The sequence below is a fragment of the Branchiostoma belcheri genome, unplaced genomic scaffold (genome assembly GCF_001625305.1).
Source record: "Branchiostoma belcheri isolate BF01 breed outbred unplaced genomic scaffold, Haploidv18h27 scaffold51, whole genome shotgun sequence".
Taxonomy (NCBI): domain Eukaryota; kingdom Metazoa; phylum Chordata; class Leptocardii; order Amphioxiformes; family Branchiostomatidae; genus Branchiostoma; species Branchiostoma belcheri.
The window spans coordinates 1,849,232-1,865,718 of NW_017804143.1; the positions used below are offsets into that span (position 1 = coordinate 1,849,232).

General features: G+C 42.2%; 3 protein-coding genes across 3 annotated transcripts in view; 2 read left to right on the forward strand and 1 right to left on the reverse strand.

Annotated features, from left to right (window-relative positions):
• Positions 1-1,914, forward strand: part of LOC109480594 (ubiquitin-conjugating enzyme E2Q-like protein CG4502) — a 4,018-nt gene extending 2,104 nt beyond the window's left edge. Inside the window, exons 3-6 of the mRNA XM_019782828.1 lie at positions 116-133; positions 310-390; positions 914-1,084; positions 1,594-1,914. Of these exons, the coding sequence (XP_019638387.1) occupies positions 116-133; positions 310-390; positions 914-1,084; positions 1,594-1,734 (411 nt within the window). The 3' untranslated portion in view covers positions 1,735-1,914. The remainder of the gene's footprint in view (positions 1-115; positions 134-309; positions 391-913; positions 1,085-1,593) is intronic.
• Positions 1,915-3,201: 1,287 nt separating this feature from the next.
• Positions 3,202-5,115, reverse strand: LOC109480470 (ras-like GTP-binding protein RYL1). Its single transcript, XM_019782665.1, has 3 exons — positions 4,875-5,115; positions 4,059-4,242; positions 3,202-3,518 (listed from the first exon to the last, which is right to left on the reverse strand). Exons 1-3 carry the CDS (start codon positions 5,079-5,081, stop codon positions 3,247-3,249), a joined length of 663 nt encoding a protein of 220 aa, XP_019638224.1. The 5' UTR covers positions 5,082-5,115; the 3' UTR covers positions 3,202-3,246.
• Positions 5,116-6,087: 972 nt separating this feature from the next.
• Positions 6,088-12,532, forward strand: LOC109480454. The gene is made up of 3 exons (XM_019782645.1): positions 6,088-6,499; positions 9,794-11,327; positions 11,494-12,532. Exons 1-3 carry the CDS (start codon positions 6,088-6,090, stop codon positions 12,530-12,532), a joined length of 2,985 nt encoding a protein of 994 aa, XP_019638204.1.
• Positions 12,533-16,487: the final 3,955 nt, after the last annotated feature.

The following is a 16,487-nucleotide window of genomic DNA, read 5'->3' on the forward strand; positions in this document are numbered from 1 at the left end:
CGATTAAATTTTTGGACTAGATGTATTTGAATGTTTAAATATTGCTAGTTTTATTTTCCGTCATTGTTTTCACTACCATGTACTTGCATTCTCTGACTTTTTTCCTTACTTACAGGATAACTTGTTTCTGTGGGTAAGTATGCTCTCCTTATATAATTTTATCTATAAATGTGTTTAAGTACACAATGTACCTGTAAGAATAAACAGAGCATTCATCTGTTGGACTAGACGATGTGAAGGTAAACAATTTGCATTTGCTTTGCAAATGTTACCTTTCTAGGTTTAAAATGCATTTTTTCTTAATTACAGGATGTGAAGCTGACAAATATTGACCCAAACTGTCCACTAGGAAAAGACCTACAGCAGTATGCAAAACAGCACCAGGAGGAGGTGAGTTTTAACTCTTCATACAGATGTTTTGATCACAGGTTATTTTCTTGTTTTCATGGCCTTTTCTATGATCATTCTATGTATTCCTAGTGGTGGCTGCAATCTCCTTCAATTTGCTCCCTGTATTCAATGAGGTTCAATGTGAAAGTAACTAGAAGGATAACATGTACAAAGCAAACACATAATGTTTACCTTCACACGGTCTAGCTTAAGAAACCACTGCTCTGTTTATTCTTACTCAAGCATATTCATATACTAGACTAGTATATGTTGACCAGCCTCTGCAACTCTGTCCTGCTACACAATGTAACGGTACCCAACATCACAGGGTGTCCTTACAGTACCAGTTACCATGGTGACAGCCATCTGGTTCATGACATTGACCACATGTGTTTGGAGAAGAAGAAACTGAGCAAAAACAAATATGTTTTCCTTCTGAGAAGGTAAACGTACCAAATGTGCAATTAAACACTTGTAATGTAAAGATTGCGATCTATTTTTCTTTCTTTGTTTTATTCCGTAGCCTGTTATCAAAATGGAGATGAAGTTTCCCCCGGACTACCCCATGGCCCCCCCTTTTGTCAGAGTGCTGAAGCCCAGGTTCAAGTTCCTGACAGGTCATGTGACCATTGGAGGCAGCATCTGCATGGAGATGTTAACCAGATCGGGGTGGCGGCCAACCAATGACATCGAGGTAAACAAGAATTTGAAGAAATCAGAGATTTCAGACTTCCTGAAGTTTTTAAAGTTTTTCGTATGTATAGTAACTGTGGCAGAGATTGGATTATGTAATTTAACTGGATCATTCTACATACCACTTTGTTACTTACTTGTGGGTCACCTTCAGGCTTGTACCTCCTTATCAATCAAATGTTACAATCAACCTGTTTAAGTGTTCACCTCTACATAAGGACCATCTGGACAATGTGACCACCAAGATCATTTTTTTCCATTGACACAAGCAATAGAAATTCTGTCAATAGTGACCACTTCTTAGCCTGGGTGCCATCCTACAATGTATTTGTATGCCGGGGCTCCTATACTCCCCCCTAAGAAATATTTAAGAAATATTTCTTAGGGGGAGTATGGGAGCCCAGGCTAACCACTTCTCCCCACAGTCCAGGTTTTTGTCGATCCCTTGAGTGGTCTTCTTGGTACATGTACTGTATTATGAAAAGCTGTATTTTTTCCTCCAATCCACAGAGTATACTGGTACAGATTCGTGCAGAGATTCTATCAGACAACAACGCCAGACTAGACAACAAGAACCCCAACTGGGAATACACCGAGAGCGAAGCTAAGACAGCGTTCCATCGGATGGTCAACAGATATGGGTGGGAATGACCGACCACCTTCCAAAACATTCCAGTAACTTTTTAGGGCTGTTATATGTGTATGTGTAAAGGGAGAACGACTGAAGTACTAGTAATTTTTTGTTGCCCCAAAAATGAATGCAAATACTGTTTTATTTTTGTTGCACAGCATAGTAGGAAACACGGAAATTTCATGTCCTATTCCTAGAAATTGTAGCAATGGAAATTTTGTGGAACAATAACAAAGTTTGTCAGGTGTATGCTTGGCTAAATCATGCCCCTGTGGTTGGCACTGGTCCTCTAGACACTTTTCCACTAGGATATACTTGAATACTTGTCCAGATTAAGCTAGACTTTCCTTTGGCAACTGCCTGAACTGCATGAGAGTGTTGTTGCAATAATGTGTCAGAGGAGTGACAGAGGAGTCTTTGGGCCTTTTCCCACTAGGATAAAATTTTTCCAGATCGAGCCAAATTGATTCGCTTTGATCCGGCTTCAAGCTGGCTTCGAGTCGGATTGAAGCCAGATCAAAGGAAATCAATCCGGCTCAATCCGGACAATTTTACGCTAGTTGGAAAGGGGCCTATATCTCCTCTCTGGTGACCCATGTAGATTCCCTGGTCCAACTAGCCAGGTGTACATGTAGGGAAGCGCTGTTTCAAAATTACTAACTTTTAAAGATTTCTGACTTTATTCTTAATTAACATTTTACTCTATTTTTTATGCTCATTTGTGACTTTTTCCTTCCTTGAGGTGTAATAATATGTGTTGATTATGTCCACAGTTTTGCTAATGGAATGATGGAATTGTCATTTAAAGTTTCCATTGCTGAAAAAAGCTGTGATCTATTATATAAATTCAAGATGCCATGAATTGTACATTCAGGTATATGACTGTGTATGAACTGGAAGAGAAGTACTGGTCATGTTACAAAGGATATTTTTGTATCATTTATTCCTTATCTATTCAAGTTGACATTCCAGGTTGCTGATGTTGGAGTCTCTGTAGCCCCTGTTTTAAGTAAGAACGAATGTGTACAAGAAACATATCCTACATTATAAGCTATGTAACAAAGATATCAAAAATATAGCACACAGTGTATAGAATCCAATACTAAACAAAAAATAGTGTAATATTACATTACTATCATACATTCCACTTGAGAAAGATTTAAATGTACACAGTAGTATGGACCAATAAGATTAAATAAAGAAACAGAAATTACATTTTGTATGTTGTTTCTGGGATTGTGAAAAGATATTGGAGTGGCCAATGGTTCTAAGGACCTAGATGTATTATACAATATATATGTTCTGCCTCATATTTTTACTTGTCTAAGTTTTGTTTCCTATTGGACTTCCAAAAAATTGTCTTCAGTTATTTGCATAAACCTGCATTTCTTCTGCAATCTCTAGTGTCACTGACAAAAGGTAGTGAATGCTACCTGAAACATCTGACCGTTTCCAAAACCATATCCAGTTGCTTGAGTAACTCTAGTTTTTGGCATATCTTATTACCTTCACCAATGCTCTGCTGTTCTGCCTCATATTTTACATGCACATGTTCCCTGTCCGGATGTTTGAACGTCTTGCTGTGAGTTGGGCTCGGCCAAGTTTATACCCTTCACTTCATCAAAGCTGTAGTCTTCAAGTACTGATTCAGCGAGTTTGGCAAACATGTCCTCCACTCCTGCACATGTTTTGGCAGACACTCTGAACGTGCCTACAACGTCCAGTGGACAAGTTCTGCTGTATGTTTTTACTTCTTCTTCTGATACAACTTCTGCTGAATCTGTCGTGAGATCGCTTTTGTTTCCTGCAGGAAGAAAAACAAAACAACAAATGTAAAAGGGAACCTACTGTTTATAGTACTACATATATATTATTACAACAATTCAAGGCAAATCTAATATGCTGATTTAAGTGTTAAGCATGGAGCAGGGAAAGGTAGCACAGGAAAAGTATAATCTGAATGTTTAGTTTGGACAATTACAAGACAAATATTTGCATGTGTGTCTGACAAAGTATACTTTACCTTCAGCCTACATTATAAAGTCAATCTGCAGTACAAAAATCTGACAACAGGGAGCACTTTTCCTCTTGTACATGTGTATTTTTTGTGTGTCTGTGTATGTACTTGTGTATCTGTGTTTGTGTGTGTGTGTCTGTATACGTACTTGTGTATCTGTGTGCGTGTTTGTGTACCTCTGTGTGCGTGCATGTGTGTGTGTATGTGTACCTGTGTGTGTGTGTGTGTGTGTGTACCTGTGTGTGTACCAGTGTGTGTGTGTCTAAAATGTATGTGTCTACTACAAATGTCTTATAATCTTAGGTACTACATACAATGTATACCTACCAACAAGAAATGCCTTTACTCTGTTATTCCGTAACGTTACACTGGGAACCCAGGTGTGTTCCAGGTTATCGAATGTTTCCCTGTCCATCACATCGTACACAAGAAGAACTCCGACGGCCTTGCGGTAATAATTCTCCGTCAGAGACAACATACGCTCCACACCGGCTGTGTCCCATAAGGAAATCTATGTCAGGAAAAACAAAGGAAATGTTCTTTTCAACAGACTTGCAATTGCTTTATCAGAACAGTTACACCCTTAAAGTACTAGTAACACTGGCAACACTGTTCTGGCAACTCAACCTACCCCCCCCCCCTTAACTTAACATACCCAAGATGGTACATGTGAACAATGAGCATCTGTGTATAACGTACATAAAGGTAACCTCCATTTGCAAGGGTACAATAGACAGCAGGTGCACATGACTGTGCATCACATGTACAAGGTGTAATCTAGAGGAACACCTGTTGGAATACACACTCACAACAGACACACCTGTAACACAATTTGAAATTTCGGAGGCTAGAAATATGAGAAATATTTTCTAGTATTGTAAATAATTTGTCAGCGTTTGATAGTGGCACGAGGAACAACAAACACTAATCCTCCCTACATCTGCTTGGTGTACTATGTAACCCCACCTGTCCTCAACTTAATACGTCACTTGACCTGTTAGTTTCCATGTCATGTATAGTCACGACTCACGCATGCTAATGTAATGGGATTGTGGTAGTGTAGCTATCCACGCTTAAAACTAAATCCTAGAACCACAGCACGTCGTAAACGGTCGTAATAAAGTCGTAAAAAAGTTCGCATACCCGTACGTTGTTGTACCCGACTTGGAACTCTCGGATATCGCTGGCCCGGGGCTGAACTGTTGTCGGTACGGAAGTTAGGAAGTCTTCGCCGCAGAACCGAGCAAACAGCGACGATTTCCCCACTCCTGCGTCGCCTAGGAGAACTACTTTCTTGATCGGCGTCGTGAGATTTCGGTAAAATCTAGAAACGGGGCGGTTTTGAGACATGTTTGGGCGAGGCGAGCAGCCCAGGAAGTAGAAAATGGTGGGCCACGGGGGGATTGTGTTATCGCAGGGTGTTGTTTGACTGTCAGGGGTCACTGAACTTAGGAAGGATCAATGAGCTCTTGGGGGCTTTAGGCGAAATGTTATCTCGACTTTCATCTACTACTAAGGAAACAAGGCGGCACCTGTTGTAAATGGCGTCACTCTGTAGGTTTATGACCTATAATTTTAGCCGTAAAAGAACAAATTCAGTTGCCAGTGTTGATTTCATCACACTGCTGTATTCAAATTTCAGGGACCATTCTAACCAGACCCTCAAATTGCAGGCGGGTCTATCCGTCCGTGAAATGACAAACTTTAAAGTTGTACTGGCATCAGGCAATTGGAGTGTTATTAAGGACACTGCAGTTAAGGACTATAGGAAGAATAGCCTAGGTGGGAAGCTAGCTAAATTGTGGATCCTAATAAAGTCAAAGGCATTGTGTTAAAGTTTTCCTTGAAGAGAGCAAAATGAGTTGACCCTGAAGAAACATAATTAAGAAAAGTGTAAATCAAGGTGGCAACATCATAGCAAACTATATAACGTTTTGAGTACCAAGTTTCTTTTGTCTTAACTTTATTGACTTATTATGCTTTAAGTAATTTCTAACGAAACATTAAGTAAGCAATATTATAGGTACAATGTGACTCAGGGAAATGAGTCTCGTATAGGCAAGATGGAGAAAGAATTCCTTTCATCTTTTGTTATGATTTCATCAGTACATGAACGGCATACTCTCAATCGCAGAGAGCTTGGATCAAAGAGACACAATCTAAGCGTGGTACGAAAAATTTCCAGGTGTTTTGCTGAAGTGTTGAATATTAAGTTTAATCCTAGGATATTATAACGTCCTTGCATGCTTAATCCAACACAGTAGACAATCAATTCGGGCACATTTATTTTTAACAAAACGCCCAATACGTGTTGCAGCGAAGGACATACACATCTGTGACTGCGATGGTGCGAAACATGGCGCTGCTCTGCTTACTTCTTGTGATCTCCAATCACCTACTGCTCACATCCGCACCAGCTTTACAGAGCCCTGACAACTGTCGCTGCACCCTCCTTGCCCTTTGTCGCTGCCCAGATACTAGTAGAATTTCGGGGGGAACTTCGTGCAGTTGGATTGGATACGGAGGGACATACAGCTTCCCCCTATGTCTCGACGCCATACCAACCGACTTCGACAAAGCCACGCGGTCCATCTTCATCTACCATCTCCGGTCTCCCGTGATTTTGGAGCGGTCTTTCCCCAACAGCCCAGACGTAAAGTTGCTCCAAATCCAAAAGTCCAACGTTTCCAGGATCCAGCCAGGGGCTTTCCGAGGTCTCCCCTTGGTCTCCAGGCTTTATCTTGACGACAACCGCATCTCCCGTCTTGGTAGGTTGACAAATTTCAATTCAATTCCATTTATTTATTTAACCAGTAATTACAGCTCAGGCCATTTTGGCCTGCTTTTCAGGTAATCCTGGATACACACACAACAAATACACAGTACATAAACAATTAATTACTAAATACAACATCCTAAACATCAACTGGATGTACATATATGTACACATGTACAACTAGAGTTCGGAGGGCTCATGCCTTCGACAGTGTGATATTGTTTTGGTGGGTGTTGTGTGTATGTATAGTGTAGGCTTTTTGAAGATGATTATCGTAGTTATAATGGTCCGAGAGTCTTTTTGTGAACGAAGCAACATACTATTTACCTAGCCTGTACCATGTCTTTCTACGGAATGTAGAATTCGTCATTTGGTACAGGGGTGCCTTGAGCATATGCTCAAAGAATGACATTTTGCAGCTTTGGCATACATCATTTGAAAATGGTGTGAAACAGGTCTCTTCTGCTACTTTCAGACAAAAAATGTACATTTTTGGCTCCTGTGACCTAATATTACAACCAAATGACCTAAAATTTGGTACAATGTATAGGAGTGCCTTTGACGTATGCCAAAGAGCTATACTCACATTTTTGGTAAACACTACTTTGAATTTGTGTAAAATAAGTTTTTCTGCTCTTTCCAGACAAAATGCTTTTATGCCCTTGTATTAAAACCAAACGACCTGAAATTTGTTATAGATGTGTCTTAGGCAAATGCCAAATGAACTTAAGACATAGTTTGGCATACACCACTATAAAATTGTGTAAAATGGGTCTTTTTTGCTATGCCCAAAGAACAGAGCTAGCAATGCTGTAAGGTAGCAGCACACAGTATTAATGGGCGACCCCAGGAGTCTGTGACGCGGGTATAGAAAGTAGTACAGCGAATATTCTTGAAGACTGGGTAGAAAGCCTGATAAGAGCGTCAGCCAGACGTAAATTGCGCTGTGTGGTGTAGGAATGTATCGGGTTTGAGACTGTATGATTTGAATTGTAAAGATTTTGCAGTTCGTGTATAAATGCGCCGTATTACGCAACTGGCTTTCCAGGTGAGTCGGCTGCAGTTCAGGTCACGTCCGTAGAGAGCGCTTTCAAAGTGCAAATCGTCATGCGCAGAACGATTTATTTTGGTACTTCTTTTTTAGATAATTTTTTTTCCTGGGCAAATTTTGCTCAGAAAGGCCCAGTTTTCTGATAAGAAGGACAGAAGAATGTATATTTTTAAAATATGGCCAAAAAGTCTGACATTTTTCATGGTTTGACCTGTTATTGGCCTTTAAAAACGTGTGATCTTGTTACCTGCTATTAGCTGCGTGTATTAGCGATGGCTTTGGGATTTCATCTCCCTTTTGAGTATTTGAGGATCTACCGGCAAAACAGATGGGTTTTGATAGCCTATAGTCTGTCAACAGCATAACTTGAGAAAGCTTAGGTGGATTATCTTGATATTTGGTAGGTGGGTAGGTCTTGATGAGACCTGGAAATGATTAGACTTTGGACCCCCTAGCGGCTTGTTGTGGTACTGCAGCTGAACTTCCGGTTTTGATATCTCATGATCTACACATGCTGGGGTGACGAAATCTGGATGGTAGGTAGCTCTTTTGCTGGGGAGGAAGTGGCGTGAGCTTGGGCCCCCTAGCGGCTTGCTCAGGAACTGCAGGGCTATCTGTTTGACAATATTCAGAAGAGGATAACTCAAGAACCGGTGGACGGATCGTCGTGATTTTTTGGATGTAGGTAGCTTACGTGATGGTCGGTATAATTATGCGGCAATTATGCAAATCTGGATGTAATTTGCATAATTAATGGAGAAATTCTATAAATCAGCTGCATTACATTGTGTGACATGTAATTGAGAACGAGAGAAACACAGGCAGATATTGATTATGTAAATTAACACTTAATTTTTTTATACTTGGGGTTGCTGGTGTTTTTTCAAAATTTAAAGTGACCAGTGTTACTGCAGTAACGTACATGTACGGACCTCCCACGACGCCCTTTTCTGAACTTGATCTTCCTATCGTCAACGGTAACTTGCTCAGCAAAAATCGTGAACATCCATTCGCAGATTCACGAATTATCCCGCTAACAACAATAACGAACACCACAAAAGGTCAAATTCAATGACATGGGAACCCCCCACGAGGCCCATATCCGAACTTGACCTCCGTATACTCGACGGCGACTTGCCCACTGAAAATCATAGACAACCACTTAAGGATTCCCGAGTTATCTAGGGAACAACAAAAAAACGCAAAAACAAAAGGTCACCTCCAGTCACGTAAGAACCCCCCCCCCCCCCCGAAGCCCATTTCTGGCCTTCACAATGCCCGTCAGTAAGACTACCTGCCTGCCAAAAAAAGTGAACCACGGACCATGCCTTCAAACTTTATCGTGCATAATCTACAAAACAGGCCGAAAGTGATTCCATAGCCTTCTCGTCGAAGGCAAAAATGTACATGTGTATGTTGGCTATTGATATTTAGGGGAGGTGGAGATACACACATGGCCAACGATTTTTTTTAGTATTGGGGGGTTATTTTCACCAAAAAATATACAAAAAACATATATTTTGGGCTCCTGCTCCATGATACCAAAGTAAAATATCGTAATAATGTGCGTAAATTGTATATTCGTGCTTATCTTTAGTTTTCTTTCACTAATTGTGTACAGGTCTTAAAAATGGTAATGTTTTATTCAATTTTCTGAAGTCATTTGATTTATTTTGAAACCATAAGAATATCACTTGTATTTCATGCTTGGGATTTGACAACAAAAAAATAGTTAAAAAATAATCTACATGTAAAATGACCGGTATGACGAATCATTTTTAGATTCTCGATGATTGAGTTTGTTGTCATCATCTTGAATATCACCAACCGTAAATCCCTACGAAATCGACTTATGCTAAGTTACAGTAACGTTGTTCTTAGCACGAAAGTTCATATGTGTTGGTATACTTCATTATGACAAAAAAGGGTTAAATGTTGTTTCCAACACTGAGTAAATTGGGACTTACCCAAATTTTCGGCCGACTCTGTCGGACCCTGTGACGTCGGAAACACCTGATTGCAGCAGAGGGCCGTACGTGTCAGATAACCTGTGTCGCCCCCCGTCTCTGTTCAGTTTTGGGCGGTTGGCCCGAATGTACACCGCCTCCTTTACTCCTCTCGCAAAGAAATCCGGTTCTGACGGTCCAGAATTTGGGTAAGTCCCAATTTACTCAGTGTTGGAAAGAACGTTCAACCCTTTCAGTCATTATAGTATTCTGTTTTGTTTATCTACAGAATCTGATACCTTCATCGGGCTTGAGAAGGTAACAGACATAAACCTTAAAAAGAACGCCATTTCCGTCATATCCCCGCATGCATTCCGCGGCCTACCCGCCCTTGCCTGGTTGGTGTTGCGTTTGAACCGCCTGCGTTCTGTGCCCGTCGACGCACTCCTGCCGCTTCCGGCACTGAAGATTGTACACCTCAACAAGAACCACATCACGACGATCGACAGCCAAATCCTGCGTCTGAGACACAACCAGTCCGTACGTCTGGTGTTAGCAGGTAACCGCCTGAAATGTGATGCGAATCTCACCTGGTTCATCTGTAATCTACCAGACATGGACTACATTTCTGGTCCTGAACTCCTAAAGTGTGCGTCACCTGCCAACCTGAGCGGCATTCTGCTTGCCACCGTGAGGAAGGACATCAGTCAGACCAACACGGACTGGTCACCACAGGGGATCAGGCTGGGGAGATGTGATGAAACGTCCACCACAACAGGTCCGCATCCCCACTACACCAGCCTGCACATTCCCACAGAAATGGCTAACACCAGGCCAGGCGCAGATCTAGAGCCTAGCACAGAGTCTGACGTTGCCACTTCTTTCGGTGGCCCAATCATCACTGAGGAAGACGACAGTTACCACGTTAATGCCGTCGTCACTGCTGTTATTGTGCCCCTCCTGATGGTGTTGGCAGCGGGGGCTGTTGTCTACTTGTACGAACGTCACGGCACAGGTCTGGCCCCTCACAACGCTCCTGCTGAAACAGATGGAAGCCAAAAGATTGAGCCGTACGCTGTTGCCTACTCAAACTCTGCCGGACTGCGAGCATCAGGCAGACAAACAAGTCCTTCTCAGGACCAGACAGTAGGGGACAACGATGACATTGAGCCGTACGCTGTGTCATACATGGATGTGTCGGGGAAAGGGAAAAACGGCAAGCTTGCACCGTACGCAACAACTTCCTTGGCTAACATCCAGCCTATAGAAGACAACGATGGCATCCAGCCAATTGAAGACAACGATGACATTGAGCCGTACGCTGTGTCATACATGGATGTGTCGTGCAAAGGGAAAAACGGCAAGCTTGCACCGTACGCAACAACCTCCTTTGCTAACATCCAGCCAATAGAAGACAATGATGACATTGAGCCGTACGCTGTGTCATACATGGATGTGTCGTGCAAAGGGAAAAATGGCAAGCTTTTTCCGTATGCAACAACCTCCATCAATGAAGACCCAGGGCCACAGCTTCAGCCGTACGCAGTGACCTACGATGAAGACCCAGGGCCACAGCTTCAGCCGTACGCAGTGACCCATGATGAAGACCCAGGGCCACGGCTTCAGCCGTACGCAGTGACCGACGAAGGGCCACAGCTTCAGCCGTACTCAATGACTCACGATGAAGACAGAGTACCATTCTCCCAACAAAGGAGTCAGTCACTGCCAAGAGTCCATACAGGGGCAGGTTATATGTCACTTACAAATGTCACTAACCAACAGACAACAAACGTCAAACAACCAACCAGCCACCCAAACAAGGAGTCAGTCACTACCACGAGGCTACATAGGGGCAGGTTATATGTCACTAACAAATGTCACAACGGTTCACGGTCGTTGCGAAAGTTCGGACAGCACATCTCCCAAACTGTACAGCACAACTCAGGGTCAGTGTGAAAGTTCAGACAGCACATCTCCCAAACTGTACAGCACAGCTCACGAGCAGCAGGAAAGTTCGGACAGCACATCTCCCAAACTGTACAGCACGGCTCAAGGTCAGCGTGAAAGTTCGGATAGCACATCTCCCAAACTGTACAGCACCACTCACGAGCAGCGGGAAAGTTCGGATAGCACATCTCACAAACTGTACAGCACAGCTCACGAGCAGCAGGAAAGTTCGGACAGCACAGCTCCCAAACTATATAGCATAGCTGAAGGTCAGCGTGAAAGTTCGGACAGCACATCTCCCAAACTATATAGCACAGCTCAAGGTCAGCGTGAAAGTTCGGACAGCACATCTCACAAACTGTACAGCACAGCTCAAGGTCAGCGTGAAAGTTCGGACAGCACATCTCCCAAACTGTACAGCACAGCTCAAGGTCAGCGTGAAAGTTCGGACAGCACATCTCCCAAACTGTACAGCACAGCTCAAGGTCAGCGTGAAAGTTCGGATAGCACAGCTCCCAAACTGTACAGCAGGGCTCAAGGTCAGCGTGAAAGTTCGGACAGCACATCTCCCAAACTGTACAGCACAGCTCAAGGTCAGCGTGAAAGTTCGGACAGCACATCTCACAAACTGTACAGCAGGGCTCAAGGTCAGCGGGAAAGTTCGGACAGCACATCTCCCAAACTGTACAGCACAGCTCAAGGTCAGCGTGAAAGTTCGGACAGCACATCTCACAAACTGTACAGCACAGCTCAAGGTCAACGTGAAAGTTCGGACAGCACATCTCCCAAACTGTACAGCACAGCTGAGGGTCAGCGTGAAAGTTCGGACAGCACATCTCCCAAACTGTACGGCACAGCTCAAGGTCAGCGTGAAAGTTCGGACAGCACATCTCCCAAACTGTACAGCACAGCTCAAGGTCAGCGTGAAAGTTCGGACAGCACATCTCCCAAACTGTACAGCACGGCTCAAGGTCAGCGTGAAAGTTCGGACAGCACATCTCCCAAACTGTACAGCACAACTCAAGGTCAACGTGAAAGTTCGGACAGCACATCTCCCAAACTGTACAGCACAACTCATTAGGACAGCCTGAGAGTTTGGTCAATAACTCCGGAAGTTGAAAGTCGTAAAATGTGGCGAAGCCATGCTGCATTTGCTCCAAAGCAAATGTCGACCTTTCTCACGGAGTTGCTGGGAAAAAATCCCTGGGTAACGACTTGTAAGGTAAAAAAAAGCTTAGTACCTGATCTCTCCGAAAAATGAAAAAAAAAAACGAAAAAGAAACAAACGCTTTTCCGCTATCACAGGTGAAGCAACTTTGAAATTGCATATAGAGCGCAGCTATTTGGGTCATCAGGCGACAAAACCTCATTACCTTTGCTCGCGGACTAATACAAAAAAAGTTTCGTTGGCCGACAGACTTTGCCACATAAGAAAATACGACAATTGACATTTTTTTTCGGTGAAAATCGGTGAATTCAAAGACTATTCGCACATCTATAACGATCACGGAGCAATGTGAAGCGAAACTGAGCAGGACAACCACGTAGTTTCGGCGATTTACCGCGCACTACTTACTCGAACTCTGGCCCGGAAAGACACACAAGTCGGAAATCGACATTCGAGCAACAAGCAACTGGATAGGTTTTGAAAATTCAGACGACAGCCGTTTAAAGTAGCGTCAGCAGCCACTACTTTCCGTCAGTGTCTAACGGAATCTGTAGTTGAACAGGTACGGTATTCATCCCAAAAGTATGAATTGATATAAACTTCGGAACTTGGAAGAGTGAAAGTTACGGCAACTCCTCTGCCATTTTCCTAGCCTGGGTGCCATCCCCAGTAGTATTCGCCCGCTAGCTTACAACTGGTAGCTAGCGACATTATAGAGCGGGCGAATACTACTGGGGATGGTACCCAGGCTAAGAAAATGGCAGAGGAGTTGCCGTTATAATTTGCTAATCTCTAAGCAGATATTTCGGTGGGGGAAAACAGTATCAAATTGGCCAGTCGGTTACGCATGTTCTTCGGTGGGGAAATGCATACAAACTATACTGTCTTCCCCCACCGAAAAATCTGCTTGGAGATTAATAATTTGCTACTAGTAGGTCTGCAGTGTTGTTTCTACCTTCCATTTAGTGGCTGACTGGTCTCTCCAATGTATTACAAAAGTGTTGGTCAGGGTCACATACAGTGTTGTTTTCGTTGTTTAGGTGCAACATGTAAAAGACACCACTTTCCACATCTTCAAACTCTTTGCTATTTCGCATTGAATGTAGTGGACCTTGGGGAGCAGACTAAAGCTAACAAGGCTGGAAAGTCCAGGCCCGGAACCAGTTGCAGTTTTGGCCTTCACAGGAAGGGGGAGCTGCTGATACATAGACATCAGGTAACGTTACATGCTGCCCATGGTATGAACACATGATAATTTTCAGTGTTACCTGCACCAGTTAAGGTAATGATTATGCGGAAAAATATTTCGAACCCTGCTTTTCCAATGTCTATTGGTCAATAGATAAGACCTGAGACACCCTGTACAATGAAATGACAACCCCTACGGTGCTTCCATACTAGATGTAATTAGTATGAAAAGTAAGCCAGGCTTAACAAGAAAGTTACAGATAGCAGTCTCTCCTATCGCTGTCTCGGCTATCGCCCCAGCCCAGACTGAGCTGGTCAGACCAATGTTATTACACAACTCTCACCACTCCCTGATATTCTAGATTCGTTTACGTTTGTAGGGACCTAATTTTGCAGTTGGTGAGAATGTAACAGTGTTCCCTGTTTGTGACGGAAACAGAGCTCACTGGAGGTGATGAAAACCCGTGAACATAAAATTACCTGTCTTCAGTTTCCTGCTATATGATGAAAAATGCAAGTTAGTAGTAGACACAATCAACAAGAAATTCACAAGAATGAATGAATGAATAATTCACCACAATGTTTCACATGTGTGAGATCTAATTTGCCTCTCAAAACTGGGGAATAGTCTGTCGGGAACACTTCTTGGCTGTGATACTTTGATACTGACAACCCCCAAAATATTGAACTCTAGGTGTGAGTCAGAGATCTTTGATTTCTTGTTGAAATTTGCCTCTCAAAACTGGGGAATAACTCCCTCTACAGTCAAGTCTGCCAAGAACACTTCCCAGCTGTGGTACTTTATAAAATATACTGACAGCAGTAGACTACATCCCTTTGGTCTTATTAGCAGAATTTACTTATCTTAACTCCAGTTTCATTTAGCCTAATTAACAGGAACTACCACTTGTACGAGGCCTGCCAAATCTCACGCACACAGGAAATCTGTGCAGTACACTTTAGTTTTAGGGATGCTGAAATGTATCAGCAAATGTCTGCATCTGTCACTGTTTGGAATTTAGTTGCCTTTTTTGTGACAGTCATTTTTTAATCAGATTAGGTCTGCCCAGTTACAGGAGGGGTTCTTTAAATTCAAACGAAACGTTTCTTTGAGGAGAAAACAATGGATAATCATTGATTTGTGGATTGATAAATGGGAGCACAATTTGGACATGACCACAGCAAAAAATTTGAGATTCGTGCTACGAGGACGGCCCCAGAGTGGTCATTCGCAAAAAAGATGCCCCTAATTTTTATCATTGTATTGACTGGTATCACCTACATTTGAAACACAGTATAAAAGAAATGATGGCAATGGTTTCTGAACAGTTTTTAGTATGATCAATATGTAAAAAAGTGCAGGTAAGATTTGTCTGGTGCAGGTAATTTTCAAAGTTACCTGCGCAGAAAAAATTTAAAGCCATGAAAGTGACATTCATCTTCAATGTTGGATTTTCTTCACATGTAGGACAACCTCTGTGAGTGGCTGAATTCAATGGAGAGTCCTGATCCTGATGGAAACATGAAGATTAACATACCAGACCCCAGCCGAGGTGAGAACCAGACAGAGTCTGTTTAGGCCTTGCGGGAAAAAAGTTTGTGTTTCATGTTTCAGTCCTTAAAAAATTAGGGTCGGTAGGTATGGATCATCTTCTTTTTTTCTTCTTTTTTTTTTAGACTTTGGCGATCTCTAGTGACTTATGCAATGCAGTTTAACAAAGTAAAACTTTCATGAAGACACTGATATTTTCAATATCAATTTTGGAAAACTGATTGTACAACATTTCATCACTCAAATGACAGATCATGGAGGAAGAAATGGTCGATCAGCTCAAAATTTATGTCCCTTGCAGGGATCCACACCAAAAAAAAAGCTAGGGTCGGCAGTTTTTTCTAGAGTCGGTCGGGAAACAGGAAACACAGCATTTTTTTCCTGGGCCTGAGAAGCAGAGACAGAGTCTGTTTACCAGGCAGCCTGCCCAGCTGCTTTCTCTCCCTCACACATCCCAGAATAAACTAGAAAGGGTCTAATTGGATTTCTTTAGGAAGCGGTGCCAGCAAATATAGTACATTTGTTGTAGAAAGGATTCAGACTCAAAGCTGGAGGGCTTACAAGTATTTTGAGTGTTTGGGTTCACATTCAAAGTGAATCTGTGCTTAAATGCTCAAAATTTTTTTAGAATTATGTTATGATTATGTTATGATTAGGATAATGGACGGTCACCTTTATTTCAAAGAAACTTTTGAAAAGAAAAGATTTAAGGTATAATGTTTTGTACCATGTATGACTGTATGGATGTATTTAACTAAAACTTATTTTATTGTAAACTGTATCTTTTTAATATATTTTGTCTGACCCTTTCCCCATGACCTCAATGAAAAGTGGTCATGAAATAAAACCACTGCAACAGTAATTATAAAATACTGTAAAATGTAGTACAAGGGTAACCGTAGTAGTGCTAAAAAAATGAGGCAACCAAAAGAGCTACTGTACTATTTTTTTAAGAGTCACTGGCACGTCACTATTACCTTTACTGTGACTCTTACTAGCTATAATTTTAACCTGTCTGCCCTTAAGGAGCATGCTGTTACATAAAAGGAGATAGAAGAGGAACTTTATTGCAAGACAGTTGCAGGTATGTATGGCAACATATGTATAATGATATACTGCAGAATCATT

Bases quoted from the DNA above. Each gene is read 5' to 3' on its own strand.
- LOC109480470 (XM_019782665.1), bottom strand. From the start codon at position 5,081: ATGTCTCAAAACCGCCCCGTTTCTAGATTTTACCGAAATCTCACGACG. The intron at 4,243-4,874 runs GTATGCGAACTT...TTCCTGACATAG, and splicing joins TCGGGTACAACAACGTACGG to ATTTCCTTATGGGACACAGC. The intron at 3,519-4,058 runs GTAGGTATACAT...TTCTTCCTGCAG, and splicing joins AGTAAAGGCATTTCTTGTTG to GAAACAAAAGCGATCTCACG.
- LOC109480454 (XM_019782645.1), top strand. From the start codon at position 6,088: ATGGCGCTGCTCTGCTTACTTCTTGTGATCTCCAATCACCTACTGCTC. The intron at 6,500-9,793 runs GTAGGTTGACAA...GTTTATCTACAG, and splicing joins CAACCGCATCTCCCGTCTTG to AATCTGATACCTTCATCGGG. The intron at 11,328-11,493 runs GTCAGTCACTAC...CAAACTGTACAG, and splicing joins ACCAGCCACCCAAACAAGGA to CACAGCTCACGAGCAGCAGG.